Raw genomic sequence first — 23,398 nt, forward strand, 5'->3', positions numbered from 1 at the left:
GGAGTTTCTTTAAAAGAATTGATATGATTTGGGTTTGTGGAATTCCTTTAGAAGAATCAGTTTGATTCAGGATTTCGGGGTTCTCTTTTAAAAGAATCAATTCAGTATAGTGACATGAATCCACTTATTTTAAATTGGGTTTTCTGAGTTTTTTTAAAAAAAAGATTTGATTTTATAGAGTTACATGAATCTATATGGTTCGAGTCAGAGCTTTCTGGACTCACAAGAATCGAGTGACACAAATCCAGTTAGTTCTATTTGTTTTTGTTTTGTTATTTGGTTGTTTTTTTGAGTTCTTGAAAAAGAAATTGATTCTGTAGAGTGACAAGTAACTAATTAGTTCGATTTTATGGATTTCTTCAATTCAATTCTGTTCAGTTTTATTCGTATAGCACTTTTCATAATGGACATTGTCACAAAGCAGCTTTACAGAAATATATAAACTCAGGATATAAATTTTAAAATGATCCCTAATGAGCCAACCAGAGGCAACAGTGGTGAGGAAAAACTTCCTGAGACTTCATGAGGAAGAAACCTTGAGAGGAACCAGACTCAGAAGGGAACCCATCCTCATCTGGGTGACACCCGATAGTGCCATTATAAATCATTCCCTTCTGTAACTGTGTGCTACATGGACAAATAGTGCAGTTGTGTACACAGGAAATTCATTACAGTTTTAACATGAAGTCTGTTTTGTTGAAGTGATCAGCTGTTCACTGATGGAGACCTGAAAAAGAGTCGGTTCAGTAGAGTGACATGAATAAGTTGCTTTGGGGTTTTGGAGTTATTCTGAAGGAGTCGGTTCAGTGGAGTGAGTCGTGGATGCGTGCGCGCGGTGTGTGTGTGGGTGTGTGTGTGTGTGTGTGGGTGTGGGGGTGGAGGTGCGGGTGTGGGCGGTGTGTTGGGGGGCTCAGGGGTGGATCCCAGCCCGGAGTCTCCATCCTGCCCCCCCTGATTTGTTAATCAGAGCTGTTTCTTTCCTCCCTCCCTTGTCATTTCTTTCCGTGTAATGGTAGGTCTTCTCGGGCTCGGCCGGCCCTCCTGTCGGTGTGTGTGTATGTGTGTGTCAGAGAGTGTGTGTGTGTGAAGAAGAAGGGGGGGTAGAGATCGGATGTGCCTCCGTGCGTCCTGATTAAAGCCCCGAATCCCGTCAGCTCCAACTTTAGGCTGGGCGAAAAGTTTGCGGGGACGCACGCGCGCGCACGCACGCACACGCACACACACGCGTGGAAAGCGTCTTGGAAGTCGGGAGGTTTTTTGGAAAAGAGCGCGAGCCGGCATTGAGGAGAACCACAGCTGAAAAAGCCTGCTCCTGTATGGCTCTGTAGAGCTCTAGAGCTTTCTGGAGGGATTGTGTGTGTGTGTGAGTGTGTGTGTGTGTGTGTGCGTGGTGGTGGTGGTGGTGGTGCGTGTGTGTGTGTGCGTGTGTGTGTGTGTGTGTGCGCGCGCGCGCGTGGTGTGTGTTTTTAGTTGGAAACGGTTTTTGCGAAGCCGAACACTTTCCCGAGGTTCGTCCGGCATCTCGCTTCTCCGTCCACCATGGAGACCCAGCGGTGGTCCACCAGGTGGAGGACGAAAAGGTGGCTTCTGGACATCACGACCAAACCTCTCCTCATCGTCATCGCCTCGTCCTTCATCCTCGCGCTCCAGGCTCCACATGTCCGAGCAGGTAAACATCTCCAAAACATTTTATAACTAGACACACAGATGGAGAGATTTCTGCTATAGCGCATCTGCAGCACCTTCACATGTTCTAACATCATGCACCTTAAACACTTATCCTCATTTCAAACCAATCCCCTAAGGACTAATTCTTAATCATTAATGCTTCAGGCTTTCTGCATGAACCAGCCCCTTTTTTATTTTTAGACAATGCATAGAATATCTACAGGTTCCTCAAGAAGCAGAAACAGAAGAACTCATCAGAGTGCTCAAATTCACATTTTTTAAATCCAACCAAAGTGTGAATGAAGGTTAATTTCATGTCTGTGAAGAAGCAAGGAGTGTGTGTGTGTGTGTAATCCCAAATTTTAAAACACTTTGGGATGTTAGGAATGTTGCACAGCTGGATTCAAACCTATCATCCATGATATATTGCATTATCATATTCTAAAGACAGAAAATGTGCACGTGATGCAAAATATAGTTGATGTGTGTGAATATGAATAATTTTATTTAAAAAACAAAGTGTTGTCTTCAAATACTGAACCTTTTTACAACTTTATATACAGTGTATATATATATATATATATATATATATATATATATATATATATATATATATATATATATATAATGAAGGTGTGTGTGTGTGTGTGTGTGTGGACTCCTTCAAAGAAGGTGATTGAGTTTAGTCAAGTGCACAAAGACCTCAGCCCTCTGGGATGGTAGTGAGGCGAGGGAGCAGGAATGCACTCAGAAGACATCCTTTGAGACGACTTTTTAAGATTTATGCCATGGCCAAACTTTTTTAAAAAAAGGCTCTTTGTTTGAGCGAGTGGTCCGTTAGGTGTGTGTGGACATGGGGAGAAATTCCTCGAGGCTTTCAGATCCCTGTCTCGCACTGAGGGGCAGAATTTTTCAGCATGTCGTCCGGCAACAATCCCACCAGCTGACTGCAGAGAGAGAGAGAGAGAGAGAGAGAGAGAGAGAGAGACGAGCTCAGATCCTAGGTCTAAATCTGGAACAGGGTCTGGACAGGGTTCCCTGCAATTAGCGTCTCTAAGAGCCGTGTGTCTGATATTAATGAGAGATCAAATGATCCTGCGTTGTAATTGAAGCTCTCGCAGGCTGCTCATTATGGGCGCGCCTCAATAAAGCACCAGCGTAGCAATTAAGGATTTGGGACATGAATGAAGCCGGATCACTTTGAGGGATGCTGTGGGAATTCTGGTGTGTTCTAACGTGGAGAAGATTCAGAGAACCGAACCCTTGAAGTGTGTGTTTGGTGATCAGATTAGATTAAATTAGATCATTTTAGACGAGCTCTGATTGGAACAGCACCCATATCTCCACACGCACCCAGTCATCACCCAAGACCCTCGAGGAGCTTTGGGTAAACTTGGGCTCTGATTTTTTTTCCCCCTTCCTCTCTCTGTGAAGTGTGTGTGTGTGTGTGTGCTGAGACAAGGCCGTGTTGTCCTGCGTTTCCCTGCCGTTATCTGATGATGGTCCTCTGCGCTCATCCCTATTATTTTAGTTCAAAGAGAAGCGCACATTCGGGCCTTAGTGGGGATTGGCAACACGTCCGACATGCGAGAACAAAGCGAAGAGACGACGAACTTTAGCTTTATCAGACGATACGTGATGTTTGCTCGCGATAATAAACATTATCATCTCATCCGCTAGAGTCGTCTCTGTTACTGTGAGAAGTCGATGATACACCTCATAAAGAATTATGATAAACATATCATGAGAATTTATTGCAATATTGATATCGCCCATCACATCGTCACATCTTTTTGATAACTTTTAATCGATTAGTGCCCCGAGCCTCATGTCTGTCTGATTTCACGTGTAACTTGTGAAGGTATTTCTCCAGGCTTGCTGCGTACAGACACGTTTTTCCCTCGGCCCCCGGGGCTCGAACCGACTCTGGTGTGCATTCCTCTGAACAATGCTCACATTTCACCCATCTCCCCTCAACTCTTTGCTGCTTTTGGCAGCTCTGTCTGTCCTTTCTGATGTCCTCTAATAGCATCTCATATATCCGTGTCATACAGAAATGATTCAGGTCTGTAAGGAGCGGCGAGAGCGGAGAGCCAACAGGGAGCGTTAGACCACAGGTGGGGGAAAAAAGAGGGACTTTTTCATTTTTTTCACAGAGTTTGCTCAGTGGCATAAATGCCGTCTTGTTTAAACGGCAAGCGCGTGTCAAAGAGGGGGGTAGGGAGCGAGGGAGGGAGGGAGGGGGTGAGTGAGGGAATGAAGGACGCAGGGAGGGAGGGAAGGAGGGAGCGAGTCTCCGACTGAATACATTAGTGGAGTCTCAGGGAGCTGCAGGTGAAAAGGTCTGCGTCTTTCCACTCCAACGCATCGAGCAGAATCCACAACCTTTACACATTCAGCTCAAAGCTGGACAGCGGTGTGTGTCTAGGACACGTGCTGCTTTTATGATTTCCTGTTTAACATGATGATCAAAATCTTGATGAGATGATTTATTGAAGTAGGAATAATGATCCCTCCCTCCATCCCTCTCTCACTCCTTTACCCTTCCCTTCCTTTTTTGGCACCTCCCAGGAAGTGTGATATGATAAGAGTAATCATATTGTTGTGTGTGTGTTTGATCTCAGACAAGCCTTGTAACTTGGATTTATTTCCAACTGACACACTCACACACACTTTATCTCTCAGAAATAAAAGAATGGAACTCTACTATTCCTTGTGTCTCAGGCTGAACCATTAAGGTCCTTCAGTGTGTATCTTCTACCTGGGAATGTGCATGTGGTGCTCAATTAGTTTTATGGTATAAAGATACATACAGAAGATGGACCACTCCAGCGACATGGAAGAGTGCAGTTTAGTATCTTTTTTTCTGAGAGTACATAAGGGCTTGTGAAGACAGATTCTGGTGTTTCAGGATGACATTAGTGCAGACACAGCCTCAAACAAAATGAAATCGAGAGGCTATCACTCTTTACTTATGCCAAAGGCTACTATCTAGTGAATTTTTAGAGTAACCTAGTAATCAACTCGAGATTTCGTTTTGAGCAGGTACAGCAGGTGGGTTTACCAGGTTTCAGCAAAATTTCCAGCCCAGCTACATCAAAAACCACACAAAAGACCAGAAACTAGACCAACAAAATCATTTCTCTTCTTTTTCTCAGCCTTTTCTCAGTGGGGAAACAAGGTCACAGTGGAGCACACACATTTCTGATGTACAGACACTGTCCACTCCATAATCTCTCTTTCCCTCTCCCAGTCTTTACAATATAGCTTAAATGGTTCTGTACATCATAGACACACTGTCTGCACTTACAATTTACATTTGTGGAAATTTATTAGATTGAATTCAGATAAAGATCTTGGTGGTCATGGAGTATTTTTAAACTAGCCCAATCTGTGATTAAGTGTCCTGTCCACTGCTCCTCCTCTGAGCATGGTGCAGTGTGATTCCCGCCCCAGTGGACCTGTTAGTGCTTGTTGCAGTTCTTTTTTTCACCACTAGGTGCAATAAATGATTGCACAAAATATAGAAATGAGAGCAAACCAATTGAACATCACCTTATTTCTGTCAAATAGCAACATTTTTTGAATCATTGGTCACTGAAAAGAGATGATTAGTATTTTAATAGAATTTAAAAGAGGTGATGAAGATTAATTTATTGAATGACTGATAACATATACATATATACATACATATGTATGTATTTTTAGGAATAGTGTGTATTTAGGGCAGCAGAATGAATTTTGCAGCTTCGTGACACACTCTCAGAAAAGAAGGGCAGTAAATTGTCCTTGTCACTGTAATGGTACTCTCAAGCGTACACATTTAGTACCTTTAGGGTGTATCTTTCACCTAGAAAGGTGCATGTAGTATTCCTTTAAAACCAATGTACCATAAATCATTTTTAAAAGTACACTGTATTCACATTTCCGTGTGAAAGATACAGATTAAAGGGAAAAGAAAAGTGACAAGGGAAAGTAGAGTTTAGTGTCTCTGTTTTAGACAAATCCAAACAACAAAATCTAAACTTTTACAGAAAAAAAAGGTACAAACATGGAGCTGCAGTTGTTACTTAACATCAACGTGGGTTATGTTAACAAATTTATGGCTTGCTGAGATTGATTATTAATCATGATAGCTTACAAATGTTGAAATTTTAACAAGTATACTGTAGCTACTGACATAATGTGACATCAGGATGCATTTACGAACAACACATTGAGTGAAAATAAAGGAACTGGATTAACACATTTTAGAAGATAATAACCAAAATGTTTAGTTGTTGTTTTCTTTGTCTAATGGACCAAAGTTCACAGAATTTCTCAACACTTTGTTTGCATCTTGTTAGCAAAGATAAATATCATGGACCATAGTGTGTGTCTTTAAAATATCAGGTATCGCTATACGATATTTCCCACCCCTGGTATGGTATATAATGGTACAGCCTTGTAGTGTTGGAACTAGGCTGAATTGTCTAAATTGTGTGTGTTTGTGTGGGTGAGGTGTATTTGTTATAATAATGTAGTCCTTGAGAGAGTATGACAGAGAACCTTATAGCTCAGTCTATGGGGACTGTGAATCACACACACAAAGGCCGAGTGTGTGAGGTGGAAACCTCGTCTCTGCTCCTGCTGATGTTCCTCAAGGCTCCTTTATGCTGCATGGTGTTTGTTAGAGTTTATATGGCTGCATGTCTGGCTGCTGGAGATGCAGAGAGGCTGAGTGTGATCACTCACTCCACACTGACTTGTCTTTTTTGGGTCTGATGAATGGAGGATGGAGGTGAAAGGTCTTAGTGGTGTTTCCAGGCTTTTAATAGCCTCTGGCCTTTAACCTGGCTCTCAGCTCAGATTAGAAAAGGACAGTGTTTTCCTGAGCTGAGACCTTCGAGGTTAAAAAGCCCCAGAGCTTCACTGTGAGTGTACTGATAAAGATTCTGTAGGATTGAGTAGCAGAATTTTGGGGTGTGTATCTCTCTCTGAGATAATATGATACACATCCTAACATCCGATCCATGAAGGATAGATTTAAATTAGCAATGAAATGAAGTAAAATCCAGTTTTGAGCTAACATATAGTTTGATTTTAATAGAAAAAAGTGTTAGCTTCGAGCAGTAGAAGGCCACACGCCCTACTATGCTACTCTGTGTCTGACAGACACAGAGGCCACACCTCTTTCACTGAAACTCACAGGTACAGAGGCCACGCCTCCTTCACTGAGACTGACAGACAGAGGCCACACCTCCTTCTCCTTCGCTGAGACTGACAGGTACAGAGGCCACACCTACTTCATTAAGACTGACAGGTACAGAGGCCACACCTCCTCCTTCAGTGAGACTGACAGGTACAGAGGCCATGCCTCCTTCTTCAATGAGACTGACAGGTACAGAGGCCACACCTCCTTCTCCTTCACTGAGACTGACAGACACAGAGGCCATGCCTCATTTCTACTGAGACCCATGAAGTATGCAGAGGCCTTAACTCAAAGTGTCAAGGAGAATCATGTCTTTCTTCTTCCTCATGGGCATCTTCTTCCATCAGACTGAGAGAATCACTTGTACCAACCAACCGGACTGTAGATGTTCACCCGTACTGTGAGATTCAGCACATGAAGTCTGTTAGCTGTAGAGATATCAGTGCAGTAAGAAGAGATTTTGTGATAGAGTTTTTATTTGCAGGAATATCAGCCCACAGCAATGGAAAAGGAAATTAAGATTTTTTTATCAAATCAGAGAGAAAGGAAGTGAGAGAGAGAGAGAGAGAGAGAGAGGATGAACCGAGAATGCCTAAAGCTGAGCTAGTGTGAACGTTCAGATTCCACAGCTTTGGCACTTTACTGAAGATCAGGTAAAGATATATACAGTAGATCTGAACCCAGTTTAGCAAAGCATTGTAAAGTTAGGATCATTTCAGCTGGTAGATCGAGTGTCTAATATGATGCACCATTAAATGATAATCTTTGTGTCCAGTGAGCTTCTGGGGAACTCGGCTCTTATCTGTATTATAGCACAGATGTTAAGGATATTGCAGAATTATAATGGACATTCACCAGATCAGTTCATTTCAGATTTCTGTCCAGCTGTGGTCATGATGCCTGTCTGGCTTTGATACAGATGTTTCCTGTCACATGACACAGTGCACACATTTGAAGTCTTTTACCCAAGCGAAGTGGAATGAGGCCACACTTTCTTCATGACGTTCACTTTAGCAGATTACACCAGTCTCCCGGTTCATTTTAAAGTGAACGTATTTCTACTCTTGAGTGCACTATCACTCTTTCAGATTGTGCAAAGATCCTTGAGAAATTGCGTTCATTGTGTCACTATTTTCAAAAGTTTTTTTGCTTGGCAACAGATGCACAGAAGTTTCAAGAGCCAGTCTGATTGCAACTTTCAACATTCTGAAGGTTGTAGCCAGAAAAGTGTACAAAGATATCAGATGATTTGTATTGTATTATATTGTGTCGTATCATATCATCTCATATCATATTGTATGAACTAGAGAAAAGAGAATCGAACAGACCCTCCACAAAGTTTGGTTGTGTGTTAAAAATGTACCCTCACCCCCAAAATGTGTCATCACAAGGGCATTTCATTTGAAATACTCAAACCCCTTCATGATTATGCACTTTAGAGATATCAGAGAAAATAGAGGTAAATAGGCAACCAACAGATTGATGGATAAATGTTTGATTTTTACCCACATGACCCTTTAAAAACATTTTGCTCAGGGTCGCAACAGTCTCTCTCAAGGATCACAACCTCTCAGTCACTAACCGAAGACCTTCACTGAGCTACAATCATATTTCTCAAACCTACGATCCCATGCCTTTTAGAAGATTGGAATCTAAAGTGTGATGTTGTTGGTGGTTGAGTTTCTCTGCTCATACTTTCATGTCAGGTTATTTTACATCATCCTCACAGCTTTGTTGTGATGACAGCTTGGTGATAAACCACTTTTCTTCTTTCTGTCTGTCTTTTCACAGTTGAAACTGTGGATGTGCTGAAAGTGTTAGAGTTCCCCAATACCCCCGAAGGAGTGGAGAAGGGTTCGGGATTCTGTGTGAACCGGAAATCGTCCCAGCCTGACACGGCCTACAGAGTGGGAAAGGGGGCTCAGATCAGCGCTCCCACCAGTCAGCTCTTCCCAGGTAAACATCCATCACACACTTTTAATTAAAGGGGCAGTATACACAATATCCACTTTAATCCGAATGAGATCTCTCAGCTGAGACATGCTTGATGACTGCAGCTTGCTTTTTTAGTTTTTTGTGATGGAGCTATGAGTAAGAAGGTGTTGTGGTTGAACTATTTGACTGATTATTTTTTAGATCTAGAAGGTGTAGCTCTAAAATTCAGCTAGTTCTTCATCGGATTACAATGGACCCTTTTTAAAAAACGAGTTTACTTTTTGAAACTTGGTATATTTCCCAAAATTTAAATAATTGATTATAAATGAAATATATGCGGTCATTGCTGCAGGTTTCCAAGCTTCGTGCAAGAAAGTCACATTCTGGTTATGCTGTAGCCTACGTTTTCCTGATTTTTTTTCAGGAGAACTTGGAGGATCAGACCTTTTAATCTTCAGCTAGTCTGGATTATGATGAAGGTCATATTCAAGGTCATATCGGTATCTGCCAGAAATCATGCCAGTATGCAATTTTAGTTTATTGTAGGCTTTTGTGGGCAGAAACAGATTTTTCTCCTCCATGACCCGGAATGTTAGAGGTTCAAGCACTGACGCTCCACCGCATTTCAGCCACATTGGCAAACGGTAGAATATGTTCTGTCAAGATTGAGCCCTGGTGAACTTTTTAAAAAGACTTCAGAGTGTAATGTTCATGTACTGCCATGCGTTAGTGTGTGTTGTTCGTCAGGTGAATTGCTCTCATAGAAGTAAAGGGTAATAGATAGTGTTTTTTTTACAAGTACCAAAGTGTCCTCAGATATGTCACATCCAGCTTTTGAGTTGCACCATGTTTGATTTAAAAACTCAATTTGCAAAGCTGATTAGAGGAAATCCAGATGTGCTGACAGCTGTTTTGTGAATATTATCACAGATGTTCTTGCTCTGCTACTGTAAGTAAACGAATGTGATGTTTCTGCATGTTGAGCATCTGGGTTTTGTTTAGTTTGTTGCTTCTTTGTTAGCATGCTGCTGTTGCAGTGCCGAGAAATTTCGTGTTTAGTGGAAAAGAGGACTGTCTTTCTGATTAATTATAGAAAGGCACGGGATCCTCCAGGAGGAGCTGGAACTGACTGACCTTGTCATGAAAATGAATGAATGAATTAATTTTTAGGAAGTTTTTAGATAGTTACAGTGAGGTGTTTTATTGCCCAGTGGCTTTCTTACTCTTTCGGAATCCAGCACCATTTGGCGATTTATCTGCACTAATACACTCGACTTAATATTTCAAGGCGAAAGCAGTGTAGTAGTGGTTAAATGAATCACTGTGCTACTCAGACGTCTTGGTGTTTTCTGTCACAATAATGTCCTCTTCAATTCTTTCAGCTGGAGTGTTCCCTGAAGACTTCTCCATCTTGACCACCCTCAAACCCAAAGCTGGTCTCCAGTCCTTCCTGCTGTCCATCTACAATGAGCGAGGTGTCCAGCAGCTCGGTGTGGAGGTCGGACGTTCTCCTGTCTTCCTTTACGAGGACCAGACGGGCAAACCTGCACCCGAGGACTACCCTCTGTTCCGCACTCTCAACCTGGCTGACGGAAAGTAAGTGCAAACATTGCTGTCATTGACGTCGCTGTATCTTAGGAGACTTTTGGTGTAGATGTGTCATATAAAGCTTTATCCTTGTGCAGTGCTAGCTTAGCTGTGTCTCTTTCTGTAGAGTGTGTTTCTGTAGTTTAGCTGTAATTTCGAGGCTCTTTCATAGCCAGTGTTAGTTTAGCTGTGACTTATACGGCTATATTGATAGGATAAGAATTAGCTTTGCTGTGCTAATAAGGCTCAGCTGTGCCTTATAAACTCTAACCATACAGTCAATGTTAGTTTAGCTGTTTTTTTACGATGCTATTTCCACAGGCAATGTTAGCTTAGCTGTGACTTACGACTCTCTGTTGATAGGTAGTGTTTAGCCGTGCTTCTAAGGCTCTTCTCAAAGATGATATTAGCTTAGCAGTATTATGATGCGTGTTCCAAAGGCAGTATTAATTTATCTTTGTTATATAAACCTCTTTCCACACCATTTAGCTGTGTATGTACCAGCTTTTTCCAACTATATCTTATGATGCTCTGAGCATATGCAGTGTTAGCTTAACTGCGTCTTTGTGGTTCTTTCCATACTGCTGTAATGACAGACTTCTCAGCCCTGCCTTTCCTATTTCTGGCTTTCTAAAGTTGTAATCAGAAATCACTGGTTGCATTTTTGCAGCCTCCTTTGAATAACCACAATGCATATGATAAATGCTTAGCACGCTCACAGCAAACTCAGATCTGTAGTTTCCCAGAAGATGTTACGCTGGTATTATGGGTAGCTCTCTGATGTCTGGACATTCACAGCTCTTTCTAGTTTCTATATCTGTGCAAGAGAAGCTCTTTAGATTAAAAGAGACCAGCCAAGACTCTGTGAGTGATCTGCCCATAACCAGAAACCCCTGCCTGTGCAGTGTTACTGCAGAGAAAAGGAAGAATGACAGGGTGGCAGATGGGGAGTGTTCAACATGACCTTTCAACCTCTGTGATTATCTCATCCAATAAAGCTTCATATTCCAAATTCCTCGCTCTGGTTAGACAGAACTGCAGCATTTCCGAGCAGCAGGACATGACCAAACACACAGGCTGTCCTGAAATCTGGAGCTCATTAATTTTGTTCTAAAGCATAAACAGGCTTTGCCGCTAATTATGTTGCTTTTATGTAGTTTGACCAGGCAAGACAATAGCTGAAGCGGCAAAAGTGGTGTCAGATAGCTCCTAATGGATGACTGCGGTAAAGCCGCTAGCATATCAGTCTATGACTGACTTTGTTTTCCCTCTTTATGTCAGCCAGAATGATCTGATAGAACTAATCTTTTAAACATAATTAGCTATTGTAAGAGATAGCTGACTAGCACAGCTGTCTGGTTAGCTAGCCAGATGGTCTGCTACCTGCCAGGTTGTGTAATGTTATTGTCAATTTGGAAAGAAGTATGGCTCTAACATGCAGTTAGTGAAGGCAGGACACAAGTACTTAAACTCAATGTGGTGTTGATTATGGGCAGTCAGAGAATTGTAATCAAAGTTTGTAGTAGGGGACTTTAAACTAGGATAATATTTCACTGCACAAATGCACAATAAGGTTTCGTGAAGAGACAAAGAAACAGCAGAGTATATGTAAACAAACTAATCAGGGCGCTACCATGTAACAGGTGGACACAGTAAGGTAATCAGCCAATGACAGAACAGGGGAGGAGGCATCTATGTGTCTCTGCAGACCGGAAACCAACAAGTGGGAGGGGTTAGGGTTAGGGAAGATAGCTGATAGAAGTTCTCCTTCAGTACGGAATCTTAGTTAACAAGTGTATCTTTTGGTAATGGTAATGAATAAGATGCCTTTATTAATAAACAAACAAACGAACAAACAAACAAATTAATAAATAAATAAATAAAACCCTGTCTAGGTTACTTCCTCCTCTCCAAGGTCACTTTCTCCTCCACAAGCCTTGGGATTTCATTTTCTCCTTGTTATTTATGATCATGCTTGAAAATCCATGTTCAGTTTTGTCATATTTTCATGTCTATTTTCTTGACTTCTGTTGTTCCAATGAGTCAGGCTCACTCAATGCTGTCGAAGAACTACCGGAGGTATTGCTGAACTCCTGTGCTAGTGCAGCATGTCAGGATAGTGAAAAAGACTAAACTAGCATGTACACTTTTCATTTAGCTGCGTTTGTTTTTTTTTAATGTTTCTATGTCTATATGGGCTAAATATAGGATGAACCGACTATTGAAAGCACTTTATTTAGTAACTACAGTGAAACTACTAGGAAAGGTGTGTCATCTTTAAGGAAACAATGATCCTATGGTGGAACAAGAAGAAAAAAACAGTTCTATAAGCATGTAATTGTCATCCAGAATTTAAACCAGTGACTCAGTAGACACTGCTAAGAGGAAATGTAAAGTTTTTACAGTGTGGTAATGTAAGCAAATGGAAGTAGTGAGAAACATCATAATGTTTGGTCCATTAATGTCTCTGTGTTACTCTACATCTGCTCACTGAAGTGTTTGCCTTTATTATTATCATGAAGTATCATTTACAGAGTTATGTTCTTGTTTAAGAGGCTTATTCGTGATTGATTAACCATTTTATTTAACCCTAATCCAGTTAGATTAAGAATCTTTGTGTTTCCTTGCCATGGTTTTGTCACAGTTTAGACAGTGTGATCTTAGGAAAAGGATGTGTTAGGTAGTTTTTGCAATCTAAAACCAGGTAATGAGCTGAGAAAATACACATTTGTCTGAATTCTTCAGGACTTGGATTGGAAATTCTGGTATGCTTGTAAGATTTTATCAAGATTTATTATTTTATCCCAATAATCCATGTTTTGACTGCTCACTTCCTTGGCTGTCCTCCCCAATGCACTTTCCACAATGTTCATGCTGTCTGTCATGCCGACTAACCATTTGGTTTGGAGTTTAATGAGTCTAATCTGTGTTGAAGGTGGAATGTGTTCAGGCCTGGAATGTGGAGTAGTTAAGATGTAAGAGCTGGAGGACTCACGCGTGCCCTTCGTTAGCTCGCTGTCCTATGACCTGTACTCCCCATCTTGGTCCTGGAGTAACATCCAATAGCCTACATAGTGCACAGTTTGTGGATTTAATTTGTAGTCATGGTTTGAAAGCATAAAGCACGTTTGGGGCCATGGTTCTCAGAGTGAGTATATGGTTCTCAGGGTGAGTACATCCAGGGAATCTCTAAGTGTACTTAAACATGGAATTTATTGAAACATTTTATTTTATTTAAACAAACAAACCAGAAAAAATAAGCAACAGTCAGTGCGCTTTAGTCATATAGTCTCCAGGAATCCCTCAATGCACTGTAATAGGTAGCTCCAAACATCCAAGTACAGGATATTGATAATGGTGTAACCCACCTGGAGATGAAGCATAGCCCCTATATTAGTTTGGTTTGGGACACAACCATCTTCAACAGATACTGAGGCAGTATTTCAGTATGTAGTGTCTATAACCGTGGAGTGGTCTACATTGGACTTTCAAGGGTTCCTTATTCCCAATACATGCAATTCTCCAATGAAGGAGCTGAACATAGCATAAATTTCCCTGCTCTCATTGAACTTGGAGCTTTTTTTTTAACCTGATGACTTGATTCAGGTGTGTTCAAGTAGGAAATACTGAAAAAAGGGCATGATACAGTTCAGGTCTGAGGCTGGTAAACAGCACTTTGTCCTCATACATGGTTTCCATTTCTGTTTTACAGGTGGCATCGCGTGGCCATCAGCGTGGAAAAGAAGACTGTGACCATCATTGTGGACTGCAAGAAGAAGATTACTAAGCCCTTGAAAAGAAGCGACCACGCCAACCTCGACACCAAAGGCATCACTGTGTTTGGTGGTAGGCTTCTGGATGAGGAGGTCTTCGAGGTAAACTCCTTAAGTCTACTCTAAAGTCCACTCTGAATAGCAGGTGACTGAGTATTGATTTATTTTGAGAACATTTTAGATTCAGGTGATGGAATACTTGTTAACCAAGAAATGTACCCTCAAAGGTACCACAGAGATCCTATGAGTTCATTTATGTACCTTAATGAGGTTCTTTAAAAATATGTTCCTCTAAATAAAAGTAAGAGTGGCACATGGTGTAGGGGTAGAGTTGGCACCTCATGCTTCAGATTACTGTCTGCAGAGTTTCACGTTATCCCAGTGCTTGCATCGGCTTCTTCCAGGTTCTTCGGTTTCCTGCCACCACCCAAAAACATGTCAGTAGGTGGATTAGCAACTCTAAATTGCAGATAGGTGTAGCTGAATGTGCAAATGTGTGGGCATGGCATCCCATCCAGGGTGTAATGACCAGAGTTCCTAGGATAGGTGCCAGACCCGCAGCCCTAACCAGGATAAAACAGTTTCTGAAGATGATTGAAAACTATAACCCAAGGTAACCTTGAGGGTATCACCCTTTTTAGCATTTGTTTAAGAGTGGAGAAGAGCTTGAAGTGGGCAGAAAGGCAGATGTGGAGGGTTGTGATGCCTCTTGTTCAGGAGTCGTTTGCAGTTTAAACAGATTATGAGAGATGAGTGGCCTTTTCACCCTGACATTTCCAGAACTATTTGCTGTTTAGGACTTGGGTGTATGTACGATGAGCTCTTTCTGTCCATCTTGTGCTTTGGAACCCTTTGGTTTCAAGAGTGTTGAGTCAGTTGTTGAGCTGTTGATTTGAAAGTTGTGGTTCAAGTCTGAACAGAGGAGCTACTGCTGGATCCTTTAGCAAAACCTACCCTGTCTCTCACCCCAAGTTCATTCCAAGGTAGGGTACTTGAGCTGTTTATACTATATCCAAGTGCATATGTGTAACGGCAATAAAGGTGTCAAAATTCCATGAGTAGTTGAGATATGGTAGGTGGAAAAACCAAAGAACCACTGTAGAAACTGCTCAGAAGTACCAGACAACTTGTTTATTAGCATGTAATAATGGAGTATGTTTCTGTAGAATAGGATGTGATTTAGGTTGTCAGCTGTAAAGTTAGATATGTGTTTTATCACTTGCTTGGAGGATATTATCTGGGGGAATTAAAATAACTACCTGGAATCAGAAGAAAGAACGAGGGACTGTTGCCAGTACCGGGTTTGGAAGCAGCTAAAGGATGATGACATAATACTTTATAGTTGTTGGCTCGCAACACTCTGCAGCGAAAACAAGCATTTTTGCTTAGTCAGTGGATTGTTAGGGATGCACAAAGGTATGTTTATTCAAAATGGGCAAGTCAGTGCACTCTCTGAATTATTAATTGACATATTGGTCTCAAGAATGCCCTTTACTGATTTGCTTTACTGGTTTGATATGTTTTGCACAACACAACACACACCTCAGGTCTGGTGGATTGTCTCAGTTTGGCTTGTAATTAAAGCCGCTCAAGGCAACAGTCCCTCGTTCTTTCCTCTGTTTTCTCAACCTCTTAGAGATCACTACAGAGACAGATTCAACCCAAATAAAGCAGGAACACAGTGGTATTCTGAGCCTTTTTGGGATTCATGTTCAGGGATCAGGAGATTTGAGATGAACCCTTGAACACTACCAACTCAGGACAAGCAACCGTTAAAGTGTTAAGTGTTAAGTTTTAATGAAATATGGTAGTACTCAAACTGTTTTTAGCATTAATATTTCAGTTCAATTCAGGAATTAAATTATTATAATTCCTTCTTTGACTATTAAATAGGAACTAAATTAAGGAACTAAAGTTCTGAAAGCACAGATTTAGAGGAACATCTGACAACCCTCACTGTTCACTCTTCAAGGGTTCTTAGCTTCCAAACACTGGTTTTACTTGAAGGTTCTCCCAGAAAAACAACTGAAGAAGCATTAAATGGTAGGACTGATCCATGGAATTCACAGTAGCCAATCATTTGAGTTAATCATTTTACCAAACTATGACTACTTTTGCATAAAATTAAGAAAATTGCTGTTAGATTTAGAATAAAATATGGAGGGATTTACTGAGAGCACTATATAAAATCCTGGGTTTTTTTTGGGTTGGAGGTGAAAGCTTTGGTTTTGACTTTCTGACAGATTTATTAAAGCTTTGTGAGAATATTTTGTGTAGAAATGGATTGCCATATGGACTGCAGGTGTTTTAAACGTTGAAAAAAAATAACACAAACTCTCTAAGCCGCTAAAACTTAAATTGGATAAATTCTGGTGTTTCGCTGTGCTATTCGATAAACATTACTTACTGTAGCCTGTTTTTAGCTTAAATTATGGCCTCTATAAAAGATGAAAATGTTGAAGCCAATTCACCTCTTGTTCACTGCTTCTAGGAATTTGGTGTGTATTTGTGTGTGTGTGTGTGTAGGCTAGGATCACTGGGACAATTCTCAATTAGCGCTCTTTCCAGAAAACATCTGTGGTGCTTTTAAGGAAGGAAAAAAAAACCCAGTCTGATGTCTACACTCACTTGTGATTACAGTGGTGTTGGTGGGGGGGAAAGAAAGAAAAACTTCAAAGGCACTTGGCTTTAATTAATAGCAATCACGTGAATTTTCATTTACGATGGTTCTTTGCTAAAGTATAGTTTGTACGTAGCGTTTAAGGGCGAAAGCTGTTGCTACAGTCTTTGTACTTCACATGGTGGAAGTGTTGGCAAATCCTCTAACCAGTGTTTTTTTTTAAGCAATACTTAAAAACGCTAGGTCTGTGTTATTGCTAGCATGATTAGCCAGCTAAGATTTCTTTACAGTTCTCCTGAATGTGACACAGCAGAGTGTCAGGGGGTCAACACCAGTTTCATTTAAATGACGGTACACAATGGCTGCTTGTCACATGGGTTTGAAAAGTGTTGCGCTTGTGTGAGGAGAATGGTCACTCAGACCCGGGGGTCAGCGTTTGTCCATGAAGTGAAAAGTTTGTTTAAAGTGATGGGGGTGGTGAAGGGGGGGTGGTGATGGAGGTTCAATGGCTGCCTTTTGACGGAGTCTTGATTTCTCTAACCAGCTATTCGTTTGTCCTTGTTTTTGGTGGTGTGTTTTGGGTTTCGCTCTTGTTTTCTTGGCGAATGTAGCCTGAGACAAAACTCGAATTCATGCTGTTTTACACAGGCGGCAGTTCTGCTCCTGAAATTACTGACAGATCTTGTCAGTGGGATCCCAGAGCCTGGTGGGATGTGTGCTTGATCTGCATGCCAAAGGAAGGAGTGGTTCCCCAAAAAAATGTCATCTTTTTTTATAATGTAGCTTCGTTCCTTAGGGAAATATGCGGCCGTGTGGTACATTCTTGCCTCTTCAGTGTTTCGGTCGTATTTACAGTCACTCTTTAGTCTTAACCTTAATCTTTAAATGCATTGGTGGCCTTTCAACATTTCATACAAAATCAGGATTTATATCCAAAACAACTTCTCCTTCTACTACTCAGGGTAACGTACAACTTTCCAAAGCTTTTATTAACGTCAGGAACCAAGTAATAAAATAAAATAAAATATTCTCATTACTTATGTGATTCATATTCCTCCTTATTTTGTCAACTGTATATTTGGTAATTTGTTCAGAGCACCAACGTTGATAAATCTGACTTTAAGGGTTAAATTTATTAATTTAAAATTAAAGTGGTATAAAGTTCAACAAAAATTCGAAAATGTGCAGAGTTGCTAAATCGAAGCAAAATATTGCTTTTCATACAGCTATGTCGTTACACGGGAAACATAAAATATTTGAAAAATTACCTCACTAATTGTTGATCAGACAATAAATAAAAGTTTTTCTAAACATTCCTGCTATGTTTGTGCTGTTAAAAACATTTTTTGAGAAAGTGAGTTTCATGTCACTGAGCATGGCTGCCAGCTTCCTGATTAATCCGCTGCAGTAGTGCTGTGTTTTTTTCAGCCAATAAAATAAAATAAAATATTTGTGAGGTTTTATTTGTCGTTCAGCACAAACGCAGCATGTTCACAGTGTTTAGTGGAGCTGGTTGATGTTACAGGTCAGAAAATATAAAATTTAATTTCTATTTGCACAAACACAAACTGTGTTAATAATTCAAACGTAACACAAATATATAGCTTATTTATCATGTTCACAGCAATGTTATAAAAATTTTTATTGTCTTTTTGTCAACAGTTTTGAATTTTGACTTGTCGAAATTGTTGATGGAATTTGCCCTCAGTAATTCCATTGATGTAATTCCTGCGAAATTTACACGTTTGCGTTGCTTTTTTTTTTTCATTAAATAACATACACATCCTAACAGCACAAACAGTGTGATGATGGTACACACTTAACACACAATAGTGGATTTTTTTTTTGTTTTATCATGTTGATAATGTTCTTACAGTATTACGTTCTGTCAGGTTTTTCTAGAAATAAGCTGAAATTTAAATGGTCTTAAATAGTTTCACCTTCAGCAAATCCATCAATGTAATTAATGATAAGCCTGCTAAAGAATTTGTGCCTTTTTTAATAAAATAATTGTGCAAGCTGAATGAGATCTCAACAAGTACAGCCTTGCTGAGAGACGAATGTGCCACGAAAAACCGCCCCATTAAAGTGTCGCCTCTAATAGATTCACTGATTTTTTCTTTTACTTGCCTCTTAAACCAACACATATTTGGAGTCCTGAGGTAGATTGGGTGTCAGTCGAGGTCTAGGAAACACAGCGCTCTCTGTTCAGCGCCAGAGAACAGGCTCACTGTCTGTCCTTTCTTCTCCAGCGCCTCTGAAGTGCATGCTGGGAAATATGGAGGAAATACCTGGTCAGCGTTCTGAAGCATTTTCGCCCCTCCTCTAAATCCAAATACTCCTGAATGTTTTCTCACATCCGACACGTAGGCCTTTTGCCCCTGGTTGAAGTATGCAGTGTGCTATATTTTTCCTGCACCTCTCCACCCTTGGCCTCCCAAAAAAAGAACCGGCGATCGAAATAGATTATAATTTGAGCATTATATACCGAGTACCTCAAAGCCAGAGAGGATGAATGATGGGCTTTCATCGAACTTCCATATACCTGTCTCTGTGCAGTCAGAGCCATGAGACCCAGCTATTCATCTGAGACTCACACTGCCTGTCAGACGCACTGATTTTATCCACCATTACCCCTTACACACACACACACACACACACAGCTCCGGTGCCATGCCCTTAGCTTAGCCTGCTCCAGCTCAGTGCCTTCTCCTCCTGCAGAAACCGGAGGGTCACGAGTTCAGGAAGGATTACACTGAGTTCAGAAACACACACAGGAAGAGAAGCTTATCACGGCTCCCTTCTGTAATTCTAACATCGCTAAACAACGAATGAATTTAATAAGAAGAGTTATAATTTCATCTTACAAAGTGCTTTTTATGTTAAAGATGAAAAAATTAGACAAAGAATTAAACAATAATGATACTAATTAGTATAAATCATTAAATTCAAAGCAAAACAAGGAATCCCAGTCATGATAAATGCCAAAAGATGGTAATACAACAGTTAATAAATAATTACATTGATAATTGTTAATTACGGTCTATAGGCATTGAGTGAAAAAATTCGACAGATTTATCACAGGCACAAATAATATGTTTAATTACAAGAATGATTAATAAGTCAGTTTAAACAGGTTTTTAATCTTTAATATTTAATATGAAAAGTTTTATAGAAGCTGTGTTTCGAATATCATAATAGTTTAGGGGAAATATAAGCCATGCCCCAGCTGAACAAAGTGCTCGAGATGGGTTATACTGTTTCAGGAGATCAGTAAGACATGGCAGCACTAAACTATTTACAGAGTTCTCTAACTGTTAAATCTGATGCTATATTTCTAAAACATTCCTGAAACATTGCAGTTCTGTTCTCTGTGTTGTTTTTTAAACTATACTGATTGTGATCTCTGAGAAGGACATGATGCTAGTTTATCAGTTTATCCCAAATAATCTTCTTAAATGACAAATTGTCCTTTTGGTGCCTTCCACATGAATTCATTCTGGTGCACAAGATGCCCAACCCCTAAAAAAGTGCCTGTACAGGATCACTTCTCTTCAATGGATTGTAAAATGACACCAAATAATCGCAGTAATGTCGCATAACCAATTCTCAGCACATATTGGTGTATATAACATCGCAGTTATCCGATTTGAAGCCGATCAATCGTGGTTCACATTAGTGAGTTTCCTTATGCGTTAATTTACACAAACATCTGAATGATCTGAATGTTTTTATTTACGAGCTAACAGAAGTTTCATGAACACCACGTGTTTCTTGTGTAAATGCTCCTGCGAACGATTTATGAATAAATTTATTCGTAGCCAGTTTGATAAACGAGGCTCATTATTTGAGTCTGGCTCGCGGCTTTATTCTCGCTCGAAACATTATGCTGAGTTGTATAATGACTTAACGCTGCACTGTAATCTATTTTAAAAGTAACTAAACAGTATTAAATAAAGATTAGCGCTCCACGTCTGGAAGGAGTGTTATGTTATGTTATGTTTTGAGTTCAAAAGTTATTTCAAGTAATGTGTCCTTTCCCGCCAACCTTAACCACTCTGACGGTTTTTACAATGCTCTCCCCCCTCTCCGTCTCCTCTCCTCCCTCTTTCCTATAAATTTCACCACTCCCTTTCGTTAAAGATCGCGAGCGGGGTCTTGGATGCAGGCCGAGTCTGGACTTGTAGCTCTCTGCACCTTTGTCTAAAAGCTCACAAAAAAAAGAACTAAAGTGTCCAGATTAAATTTCAGACCAAAATCAAACTTGATGACATCATCATCATCATCATCCATGCAACCAGACAGAGTTCATCCTGTTCGTCTGATTCACTGGTAATTAAAAATACGCCTGTGGTTTTGGAACATCCGAAACTAGACGCTCTGATTGGCTGTGGTTTGACCTGCCAGAAATGAAAGAATCTAAATAATCTCTTTAATAAAATAAAAACTGATGCACTGGATAGCAAGCAGAATGATCTGTTTCTTCTCAGCGTACAAAGATCCTTTGATGAACTGAAGCGCTGCAGAAAATGGTGCTAATATTCCAGGTTCTTTAAATAGCATGATGGTTGTTTTATTCACTGTATAGCCACGATATAGTGGTGTAGTGTGTGTGTAAAGTGTGTGTGTAGCAGGGACAGTGGACTCTGTGTGGCCCGGGGCAGGGGCATATCAAACGTCACCGCTCCTTTTGAAAGAGACTGATGCCTCGAGGCAGTTGTTCTGACAGAGAGCTCAGTAATTACAGAGTTTTAACGTTGTGTGAATAAATAAAAGAAAACAAGTGAATCTGATAGAATGAAACACTACAGCGCTAGTTGTTCTTTCTGTATTTATAACTAGTAAGGACACACTCCTCCACACTTTCTCCTAACATACATCCTGTTCATGTTTACTATATAAAAAAATCACAAAAAACTTTACATTGCTAATTTATGAACAAACTGATGGTAACATTGCTAAATTACTGAGTTAATCTAGTGGCTAATCAGTGATGCACACTAAAGCTAGCACTGCAAAAATGTTGTTTTTTATACTTTTTATAAAGGTTTTAAAAAGGTGTAAAGAGATTTATGAACAGAAATATGAGGGTTTATCTGATAAAACTTACAATTCACCTGTGGGAAAATGCTAAAATGTTTTTAATGATTCATATTTGTGCAAATCTTTGTGATCTTTAAAAAAAAAATCACACTGACTTCCTGTTACAGAAAGTAATCTGTCAACATAAGGAATCAGATTATTGCTAAGAAGCCATTTCATAGAGACTTTAAAGAGTCTAGAGCTAATATTGCTAATTCATGAACCAAATTAATGCTAATAATGCTAATCTTACTATTAAACTCAGGGTAACATTGCTAATAATAGTCACAGCGATTTTAGCATTGCTAATCAGATGAAAGCTAACCACGCTAATCCTAAAGTTGCTAATGAATGAATCTAATGTTAACATGGCTAATTGATAAATCAGACTAATGCTAGCAAGGCTAATCAGTGAACTAGCCAGTTTAAACTGACTTCTGTTTTACTAGAATGTACATTAAAGATTTATTACAAGAATTCAGCAGCTGTTCATCTCCAGAAGCTTCCACTTCAGGAACAGTTCAAATAGGTATTCCCTCAAGGACGTGACCTTGAAATGTGCTCTGTTCTCCACATGACCTTTGACCTGGATCTCGCTACAGCTTTAGATACTAAAGCCTGGGATACACGCTAACGATTAGCCATATCTTCTCTGAGGAGCCTCTATAAACTAGGCCCAGATGTTCAGGAAAACAAGAGGCTTTTAGCATGTTTTTCGTCTGGTCCTTGTCTCTTTCACCTCAATGTCTCCAACGTAAAGGCTCACAAAAATTTCCATTAGTCTGCTTTTAAAAAACGCTCTTAAAAACTGCTCTTAAAGAAACCTGCCTTTTAAATGTTCATACCGCTAGCTAGTAGACAGGATTTTAAATTATTTCTTAAATATTTCTATTCTATAAACATCTAAATTAATAAATTAGATTATGACATCATGGTTAGACAGCTAACATCATCTAACCTCAGAGACACACCCACCAGTCTCACTCAAAGACACGCCCCCCTGTCTCGCTCAGAGACACGTTCACCTGTCCTTCTTATAGACAAGCCCACCTGTCTCACTCAGAGACACGCCCACCTATCTCATTCATAGTCATACCCACCTGTGTCACTCATAGACACGCCCACCTATCTCATTCATAGTCATACCCACCTGTCTCACTCATAGACACGCCCACCTATCTCATTCATAGTCATACCCACCTGTGTCACTCATAGACACGCCCACCTATCTCATTCATAGTCATACCCACCTGTCTCACTCATAGACACGCCCACCTATCTCATTCATAGTCATACCCACCTGTGTCACTCAGAGACACGCCCACCTATCTCATTCATAGTCATACCCACCTGTCTCACTCATAGACACGCCCACCTATCTCATTCATAGTCATACCCACCTGTGTCACTCATAGACACGCCCACCTATCTCATTCATAGTCATACCCACCTGTGGCACTCATAGACACGCCCGCCTATCTCATTCATAGTCATACCCACCTGTCCTACTCATAGACACGCCCACCTATCTCATTCATAGTC

At 40.3% G+C, this 23,398-nt stretch overlaps 1 protein-coding gene across 6 annotated transcripts in view; it reads left to right on the forward strand.

Moving 5' to 3' along the window:
- The first annotated feature begins 998 nt into the window (after positions 1 to 998).
- The window catches only part of col11a1a (collagen, type XI, alpha 1a), a 112,389-nt gene continuing 89,989 nt past the window's right edge, over positions 999 to 23,398 (forward strand). For all 6 annotated transcript variants that reach the window (XM_034302902.2, XM_034302889.2, XM_034302894.2 and 3 more), the window contains exons 1-4: positions 999 to 1,669; positions 8,651 to 8,815; positions 10,177 to 10,390; positions 14,094 to 14,256. In XM_034302902.2, coding sequence (XP_034158793.1) covers positions 1,540 to 1,669; positions 8,651 to 8,815; positions 10,177 to 10,390; positions 14,094 to 14,256 — 672 coding nt within the window. In that variant the 5' untranslated portion in view covers positions 999 to 1,539. The remainder of the gene's footprint in view (positions 1,670 to 8,650; positions 8,816 to 10,176; positions 10,391 to 14,093; positions 14,257 to 23,398) is intronic.

The sequence above is a fragment of the Pangasianodon hypophthalmus genome, chromosome 1 (assembly GCF_027358585.1).
Source record: "Pangasianodon hypophthalmus isolate fPanHyp1 chromosome 1, fPanHyp1.pri, whole genome shotgun sequence".
In the NCBI taxonomy this organism is placed as follows: domain Eukaryota; kingdom Metazoa; phylum Chordata; class Actinopteri; order Siluriformes; family Pangasiidae; genus Pangasianodon; species Pangasianodon hypophthalmus.